The sequence below is a fragment of the Mauremys reevesii genome, linkage group 15 (genome assembly GCF_016161935.1).
Source record: "Mauremys reevesii isolate NIE-2019 linkage group 15, ASM1616193v1, whole genome shotgun sequence".
In the NCBI taxonomy this organism is placed as follows: Eukaryota; Metazoa; Chordata; order Testudines; family Geoemydidae; genus Mauremys; species Mauremys reevesii.
Window position 1 is genome coordinate 8487023 of NC_052637.1, and position 9860 is coordinate 8496882.

General features: G+C 44.3%; 1 protein-coding gene across 1 annotated transcript; it reads right to left on the reverse strand.

Annotated features, from left to right (window-relative positions):
- Window positions 1–425: 425 nt before the first annotated feature.
- Window positions 426–1373, reverse strand: LOC120383781 (olfactory receptor 4D1-like). The gene has a single exon (XM_039502014.1). The coding sequence runs from the start codon at window positions 1371–1373 to the stop codon at window positions 426–428; it is 948 nt and encodes a 315-aa protein (XP_039357948.1).
- Between the last annotated feature and the right edge of the window lie 8487 nt (window positions 1374–9860).

The following is a 9860-nucleotide window of genomic DNA, read 5'->3' on the forward strand; positions in this document are numbered from 1 at the left end:
TATATATATATATATATATATATTATATATATATATATTAGTTATGATACAAAATTTATTCAACAGATTTTTTTAGAAGATATTTATTTTCATGGATTATTCATTAGTTGAAATTTTGACAAACAGTTCTCAGTGTTAAAGTCCTAGCTGGTGGAAGTCATTTAATGAGATGCACCTATTTCCTCCAGCTGGGGATCTGGACTATTTACCGATATGGAGCTACGTCTTATTTCCACTGACTGCTTTTCTTCCTTACATGGAGATTCTGGCTCTCCATCTATTATGCATTTGTGAACTGAGATTCTCATGAGTGTGCAGGATTTGATCTTATTTGACCACACACACATTTCACGTGCCACATATGTCTGATCTCTGATATATGACTGAGATCAGGTTTTTAACACCAATGGACATTGAAAGATAAACTATGTGTGTCTTTCCCACTGTGAGAACAGCATTCTGTTCAATAGTCTCCTGATGGCCTTCTTCATCTCGGCATTTCTCAGGGTGTAGACCATCGGGTTCAGCATTGGGGTGATTACAGAGTAAATGACTGAGAACACCTTATGCAGGGTGAACTGCTTGATGGGCCAAGCATAGATGAAGATGCTGGGTATGAATTGCAAACACATCACAGTGATCTGGGTTCCACAGGTGGACAGAGCCTTGTTCTTCCCTTCCGTGACATGTGTCCTGATCTTGATTAAGATGATGGTATAAGAAATAAGCAGAATGATGAACATTATTATGATCACTAACCCATTGTTTAAGTTCATCTGCATTTCAGCCAAGTGAGTGTTGGTGCAGGCCAGTTTGATGACTTGTGGGACATCACAGTAAAAATTGTCCAGGATGTTTGGACCACAGAATGGTAACTGGAGGAGCAGTCCAGTCTGAACAGCAGAGTGAGCCAATCCAACCAGCCATGCCAGTGCCACTATCCTCATGCATACACCCCGGTTCATGATAGTCAAGTACCGCAGTGGTTTATAGATGGCCACGTACCGATCGACTGCCATCCCCACAAGGCAAAACCCCATAGCGCCAGCAAAGAAGTGGAAGAAAAACATCTGAAGGATGCATTCATTGAAGGAGATGGTTTTATGCTGTGAGAGGAGATCTGAGAGTAATTTTGGAGTACTGACTGATGAATCGCAGATATCTAGGAAAGCCAAGTTGGCCAGCAGGATATACATGGAGGTGTGGAGCTGGTAGTCAGAGATCACAGTGGTGATGATGATGAAGTTTACCAGCCAAGTGTTTATGTAAACTATGAAGAAAGTCACATAAAGGAATGGCTGCAGCTCAGGTCTCTGAGTGAGGCCCAAGAGGACAAATTCTGTCACTGAGGTGGTGAAGTTCTTCTTCTCCATTTATTAACCTCAAAATATGCCTGAAGAAGGAACAGGGATGATAATAATTATGATGCAATCCCAGTACATTACAGCTTGTAGGTGTCACCCCCTCGGTGTCTGTGTAGAGCTGCAGTGCTGGACCAGCAGCTCTGACCTCAGCAGCCTTTCAACAACCTATCAGTCACACCCTGGCTTCCACCAGCCTTGATTACTAGTTGCAGGTAACCCCAGGATTCTCCCAGTCCTGAATTTTACCCAAAACCTGTGTTCTGCACTGTCCTGCCCCTCTTCTGCACAGTTCAGATATTAAAGGTTCATTGCTTCTGTACAGAGTCAATATAAAATAGTTTTGCTAATTTAACTGGAGTTACCAAACAGTTCAGTTGAAACACAGCATTGGATTTATAAAAATGAAACAAATTTATAAAAAAAAGAAGACAGGACTTTAGTGAATTCAAATATAAGACACAAAGATAGAAATGGTTACCAGCAAATAAAAGAGCGAACATGCAGGTAAAAGTCTAAAGATTTATTTAGCAAGTTTTGGTTCAAAGCTTTGCTCAGGTTGGCCTTTCTCACACACTGTCTTCCAGCAAGATGGTGACTGACTCTTACCGTGGTCAGGATCTCTCCCAGAGGCCCAAAAGTGCTGGCTTTTTTAGGTGAAAGAAAGAGAGAGACAGATAGCTTGGGGTTCTCTACCCCATCAGAGGTACTGAATTCCTCTATCCCGCCTTAACAAAACAATGGTCTTAGAGTGGCTACATAAAGAGAAGGAATTAAGTCTGATTGGCTTTAGCAGGAATAGCTTTTGCTCAAGATTTCTGAAAAAATCAAATCTCTGTATTTTCGTACACATGCATTCTAGTGCTAAGCTTCAGACATCTCCATTGAAAAACTATGAACATGTAAAGATTTGCAGGTATTCATTTACAATGAAATATTCAAAGCTGCCATGGTATTATGGATGCTCAACTCACATTAGTATTTTTGAAAATCCCAAGAGCTGAAAATATCAACGAACCCTAAATAAATATCTCATTCTTAAATGACAATGCTCTGTGCTGGGAGGAGAGGGGGAGGATGGCTTTATGGGTAAATCACTGGCTGTGGATTCTAGGGAGTTGCGTTCAATTTCTGCCCTACCATGGACAACTTCTGAGGCCTTCCATAACACATATCACTTCTCAGCAGGGGCGGCTCTAGGAATTTGGCTGCCTAAAGCAGGGCGGCATGCCGCAGGGGGCGCGCTGCCGGTCCTGCGGCTCCGGGGGACCTCTTGCAGACATGCCTGCGGAGGGTCCGCTGGGAGGGCAGCAGGCGGCTCCGGCGGACCTTCCTTAGTCATGTCTGCGGGAGGTCCACCCGAGCCGCGGGACCAGCAAACCCTCCACAGTTATGCCTGCGGGAGGTTCGCTAGTCCCGCGGCTCCGGTGGACCTCCCGCAGGCATGACTACGGAAGGTCTGCCGGAGCCGCCTGCTGCCCTGCCGGCAAAATGCTGCCCCAAGTGCGCGCTTGGCGCGCTGGGGTCTGGAGCCGGCCCCGCTTCTCAGTGTAGGATCATCAAAGCGGAATAAGAGAGTTAGGTGCAGGGAATTTCATTTAGGTTTCATAAGCAGATATGGGCACTTCCCTTGGCTTTTTCTGGTTTTAACTTCCAAGCTCCAGCCAGCCCCAGAGAAAATGGCTTTCAGATCACAGCAGCATAGAGCTGTTGCCTAAGGAGAAGCCTTGTCAGACAGAGTTAGTCTTACAAAGGTGTCAGATAGTTTTGGTAGTGAAGGCTCAGTGGGCTGATGTACTCCTAAATCACTTAGACTTCTCTAATATTCAAGCCTATATTTGAAAAGCCTCCCACCCACCTCTTCCCCCCTGCAGTAACAAAGCCTATGGCTAATTGTACTTTGTAGATTATTTACAAAAAGAGTCACTACTTCATGCAATCTGCTGTGCCGGTGGTATCAGATCCGGCTGCCTCTTAATGATTAAGGATGACCAGAGGAAGTCACATTTCAAAGCTGATCATAGCTCTCTGAATAGACAGGGGAAGTAAATCATATTCCAAAGAAGAGATAGCCCCAGAAATCTTCCCCTTATACCATATCTGATCCATGCACTAAGACTGGCACTAACATCAAAGACTCTCTGAAATTCCCCTGAGCTTGAGCCAGGTCTGATCAAGAAGATGCCAAGGGTTAATAACTCTCACAGTTAAAAACTTACACCTTATTTTCAGTCTGAATTTGTCTAGCTTCAACTTTTAGACACTTAATCATGGAAGACCTTTTTCAGCTACATTGAAGAGCCCATTATTAAATATTTGTTCCCTGTGTAGACACTTACGTAGCCTGAATCAAGTCACCCCTTATCCTTTCTTTCTTAAATTGAATGGACTGAGCTCATTGGGTTTATCACTAAGAGGTACGTTTTCTAATCCTTTAATCATTCTAGTGGCTCTTCTCTGAACCCTCTCCAAATTTTTTAACATCTTTCCTCAACTGTGGCACCAAAACTGGACTCTCTATTCCAGCAGAGGTTGCATAAGTGCTTTAGATTCCCCTGTTTATCCATCCCAGGATCGTTTTTGTTTTGGCCAAAGTGTCACATTAGGCTTTTATGTTCTGCTCATTATACCCCCTAATCCTTTTCAGAGTCCCTGCTTCCCAGGATAGACTCCCCCACCCTTTAAGTGCAGCCTGCATTCTTTATGTATACATTTACATTTTGCCTGTGTTAAAATGCATATTTGCTTGTGCACAGTTTACCAAACAATCCACGTTTAATAATTTGAGGACGTTAGGGCTGGATTCACAATGGGACTTTGGCTTTCAGACAATTAAAAAAGTCCCTGGGATCCACAGTGCCTGAGTTCAGTGCCCAGGCTCCCAACAAATGGGGAGAGGTCAGTGTCTAAGAATGGGATTCACAAAAGCCAGCAGGCTGAAAGGCTCGCTGCCTGTGTTTGCGATGGGAGATGGCACAGAAAGGGACGGGTGCTCTACCACACCCTTCTCACAGAGCTTGGAGCCTAACTCTGGGCTACAGGATCCACAGCCAGGGCCCCTCCACTGGAACTAGGTGTCCACACCATTTTTTGGCAAGACATGCCAGAGGGGGAGGCAGCAGCACCAACCAACTTATAGTGTTTAGCCCAGGGCTTAGGGCACTCATGTGGGCTGTGGGAGACCCCTGTTCAAATCCTTTCTCCCTTAGCACATTGCACCACACCACCTCCTCTGGCTTGATTCTGAATGGGCCCCTGTCCAGTAGGTGAGCTCTGAGCTCAGCTGCCGGGAGGAGAGCCGTTCCTCCACCCACCTTCCTCTGTTTTGTGGGACACTGGGGCTGAGGCATCAATCTGCCTGGAGGTGCCCAGTGGCATAAACTTAGGTACCTGGGGAACTTTTGCAGCAGAAATCTAGGTGTTGAGTGAGTTTAGGTGCCCACGGGGCAGCTAAGCAGGGTTTGTGAATATGAGTGGCAGCTAAGCAGGGATTGTGAATATGAGTGGCAGCAAAATGATGGACGTAGGCACCAAAAATAGCCGCGCGGCACCTCTGGTCCACTGTGAATCTAAGTTGGGGGTTGTGAATGCCAGCGGCACGAGATGTTGGACTTAGACTCTGAGAGTAGCAGTGAGTCACCTGTGTTTTTTTTTTTTAAGTCTAGCCCTTAGTGTGAATCTGGGCTTTTTTGGGGGCCCCAAGGCTGAGATTCTTAAAAGAATCTGGAAAAGTTAGGTGCCAAATTCCACCTTCAGTTCTGATGCGGGTTTACTTAGACCACTCCAGTCCACAGCTGCTGGAGAGCCACAGAACCTGGACTATACTAAGAGAAAGAAATAACGAAACCCATGGTGGGAATCTCACTATGGTTTTATCCATCAATCTGAGCACTTGCCTGGGGTCTGTTTCCCAGCTTTAACCTGCCCTGGAGATCTGAGTTACACAGATTCTCTGCTGTGGGAGAACTTGGGGACACAGCTAATCACAGGAAGGTTTCAGAGGATCATAGCAAAAATGACAGGGCTGCCGAGAGCGGGTTTGGGCCCCGGTGAAGAAGAATGGGTCTGTGGGCTATCATTCTCCAAACTCTTTTTATCTGACAGCCCCGCCGATAGCTGTAATAACCCTTTCAAACAGAAAACAGTACAAGTGCTCAGTGTGATGTCCCCAACCAGAGCTCTCCTTCCTTCTCACTATGGGCTCTGAGCATCCCCCTATCCGGCAATAACAATGCCTATCCCTAATATCACATTGCACAGTTTAGGAATCAAGAGTCAATACCTCGCATAACCTGCCGTGTGCATGGTCTCATAGCCAGCTGCCTCCAAATGGGCAAGAAAGGCCTGGGGAAGTCACATCTCAGAGCTGATCATTGCTGTGCTGAGAGGCTGGGGAAGTGGACCTGGTTCCAAAAGTGAGACAGCCCCAGAAATCTTCCTCTTATATAATAGCTGATACGTGAGGTAAGGCTGGCTCTAGGATGAAAGAGTCTCTGAAATCTCCCTCTGCTTTCCTGGCAGGATGAGGGGACCTGACTCATTGGAGATTTAAGGAGTCTGCCACAAGCGGAATCATTAAGAAATCCCTGGAGTGGTTCGGTTCAGTTACATGTTTATTATAGCCACTCTAACTCAGCCTGCTCTGGAATTCCCCTGCTGGGCAGGGAGAACACAAGTGAAGTATTTGGGATGCAAGGAAAGATATGGACATTTGAGTGTCCTCAGTCTGAGGGAATTCCAGTGAGTTTTATTGCTGGCACTGGGAGAGAAATGTGATCCAGGGTTAGAGCAGGAGGAAAGGAATCAATCCTACTGAGTCCTAGGTTAGTTTCAGAAGGGCATGGAGTTAAGCTCCTTGGGACTGAGATGGTCTTTTTGTTCTGTGTTTGTACAGCACTTTGCACAATTGGAGTGCTGGTCCAGGACTGGGTCTCATAGGCACTAAAGCACCAACACAACAAAACAACAATAAAAATCATAAGTGGCTATTAAAGGGAAAATATTCAGATCCATCAGACTCCTTTGACATCCCACCCTCTGCTCACTGAGGACAGCTTCTAGGCTCTGTTGTACAACTTTCTGAAATGTGCTTGTAAAATGACTTTATCCGGGCCATTTGGACACTTCATCAGTTTACAAATTAAACTTTAATTCCCTACCTGCGTGTTCTGTGAGCTCAGCCTGGGACCTGAGCGTGAAGCTGTGTCTCAACTTCTCTGTCATCATCACCAGCAACAAACGCTCTATAGGCAATACCAAGCTGTAAGCTGTGCAGCCCCCTCTCCTTCACACTCTGCCTACATGTACCCCTGTGCAGCCCCATCTCCTTCACACCCTGCTGTCATGTACCCCTATGCACTCCTGCTGCTTTCTGTCATTTCGCAAAGGAGTCATTGATGAAAAATCAGTTCACAGTTCTGTTGCCAATATGCCAGCCAGGAATAGCCACCAGCCAGTTTTCCAGATCTGTGCTGACTTTGAAGGGCTGAGAGGAGTAACAGTATTTACAATTTATTTATCTATATTTGTTGCTGAAAATCTGACTCGGCTACACATGGTTAGTAGATCTGTGTGTTGAGTAAGAAGAGGCTATTTTTACTGAATCACTTTTCCAAGCTTTCAACTATTACAAATATAGAGTTGTTCAGGAATAAAAACATTTGTTATAATTATTTTTGAATTATTTAAAAAACAGTTTAATATTTAAGTTTATAAAAAGAACCATTTTTCCAATGTTTGAAAATTTTCATGCAGATTTTAACTGAAAATGTTCAGGTTTTGGTATTTCAATCTTATTAATTATTATTACTAGTAGTAGTATTATTAATATTAGTTTGTTTTCCTTATAAAAAGAGCTGAACATAGGGAACCAGGGTTAGCATCGGAGGGAACACAAAAAATGTGGTTTTCCCCAGTTATTTGTTGTCCTTTGAAAAAAATTAGCCTCATTAAAGACCGAGGCAAAATATTCGTTACCCCAAGATCCTGTTCGTGATGCCATGTCCCTGCTAGGGGTGGTCCCTCCTGGCTAGGCTGGCTAGTGGCCTCCTTGGCCGAGGTCATTAGGGCCCCATGGAAAACAGTTATGGATAAAATGCGTTAAATAACAAACAATTTTAGGTAAAAATGTGTCACAGTGGTGTAAATGTAGAATGTGAGGGGTATCAGAGAGGAAGAAAGTAACCAATGGGGTTTTATGCTAGAGATTTAAACTTAGTGAAGACAGAACAAACAGGCTGCAAGCTTAAGCAGCAGAGAGAGTGTAACAAGGTAGAAAGACACAGAGAAGCTGTGGGGGGTGTTTGCAGTGGGAAGACAGACAATTACAATTATACAGAACACAGCAAAATCTGATCTATGATCTAACTTAACCAAGACTACACAAATTAAAAAAATTATGGGTACAGAGAACTGTTCTCATGGGATGGGCTCCACCTAAGTAGGGGAAGGAAGTAGACTTCTAGGAGGGAGGCTGGCTCATCTGATTAAAAGAGCTTTAAACTAGACATTGGGGGGAGACGGTTGGGAGAGGTCCAGGTACTCTCCACGCCAAATTTATACATTGAGAGTGAGAACAACAGGATAACAACAGATATAGCCAGAGGCGGACGGTTAGGTATAAGGAAGAGGGGGAGGGGGGGACGGATACTAGACCGACAGGTCATACTGGTAGTACTGTGTCCCTACCAAGTTGGGTGAAAAGGGTGAGAGGAGCCAAACAGCAAAAATTAGGATGTTTGTTCACCAATGCGAGAAGCTTAGGGAACAAAATGGAGGAACTGGAGCTCCTGGTCCGAGACTTGAAACCGGATATCGTAGGAATAACCAAAACATGGTGGAATGGTAGCCATGACTGGAGTACAGGTATGGAAGGGTATGTGCTGTTTAGGAAAGACCAATACAAAGGTAAAGGTGGGGGAGTAGCATTGTATGTCAATAATGAGGTGAAATGTAACGAAATAACTAGCAATGCAATGGATAATACGGAGTCTGTTTGGGCAATGGTGACATTGGGGAAGACAACTACTAGAGCGTTCCCTGGGATAGTGATTGGGGTGTGCTATAGACCGCCGGGATCTAGCCTGGATATGGATAGAGAGCTCTTTAATGTTTTTAAGGAGGTAAATACTAATAGGAACTGTATGATCATGGGAGACTTTAACTTCCCGGATATAGATTGGGAAACAAATGCTAGTAATAATAATAGGGCTCAGCTTTTCCTAGACGTGATAGCTGATGAATTCCTTCATCAAGTAGTTGCTGAACCGACGAGGGGGGATGCCATTTTAGATCTGATTTTGGTGAGTAACGAGGACCTTGTTGAGGAAATAGTTGTAGGGGACAACCTTGGCTCGAGTGATCATGAGCTAATTCGTTTCAAAATAAATGGAAGGATAAACAAAATTGCATCTGAGACTAAGGTTTACGATTTCAAAAGGGCTAACTTTACTAAATTAAGGCGACTAGTTAGGGAAGTGGATTGGACTAACATATTTAGGGATCTAAAGGCGGAAAACGCCTGGGGTTACTTCAGGTTGAAGTTGCAGGAGCTGTCAGAGGCATGTATCCCGAGAAAGGGAAAACGGTTCGTAGGTAGCAGTTTTAGACCGAGCTGGATGAGCAAGCATCTTAGAGGGGTGATTAAGAAAAAACATAAAGCATACAAGGAGTGGAAAATGGGAGGGATCAGCAAAGAAACCTACCTTATTGAGGTCAGAGGGTGTAGGGAAGCAGTGAGGAAGGCAAAGAGCCGGGTGGAGATGGACCTAGTGAAGGGGATTAAAACCAATAGCAAAAGGTTTTTTAGCCATATAAATAGGAAGAAAACCAAGAAGGAAGAAGTGGGACCGCTTAAAACTTTAAACGGAGTGGAGATTAGGGATAATCTTGGCATGGCACAATATCTGAACGAATATTTTGCCTCGGTCTTTAATGAGGCTAATGAAGGGCTAAGGAATAGTGGTAGAGGGACTGATGGGAATGAAGATATGGGGGTAGACATTACAGTATCTGAGGTAGAAGCCAAACTTGAACAGCTTAACGGAAGTAAATCGGGGGGCCCGGATAATCTTCATCCTAGAATATTAAGGGAATTGGCGAGTGAAATTGCAAGCCCGTTAGCGATGATTTTTAATAAATCTCTAAACTCGGGGGTTGTACCGTTTGACTGGAGATTAGCTAATATAGTTCCTATATTCAAGAAGGGGAAAAAAAGTGACCCGGGTAACTACAGGCCTGTTAGTTTAACATCTGTAGTATGCAAAGTCATGGAAAAATTTTTAAAGGAGAGAGTGGTTACAGACCTTGAGGCCGATGGCAACTGGGACAAATTACAGCATGGTTTTACGAAAGGTAGATCGTGCCAAACCAACCTGATCTCCTTCTTTGAGAAAGTAACAGATATTTTAGACAAGGGAGATACGGTGGATCTAATATATCTTGATTTCAGTAAGGCGTTTGATACGGTACCGCATGAGGAATTACTGGTTAAATTGGAAA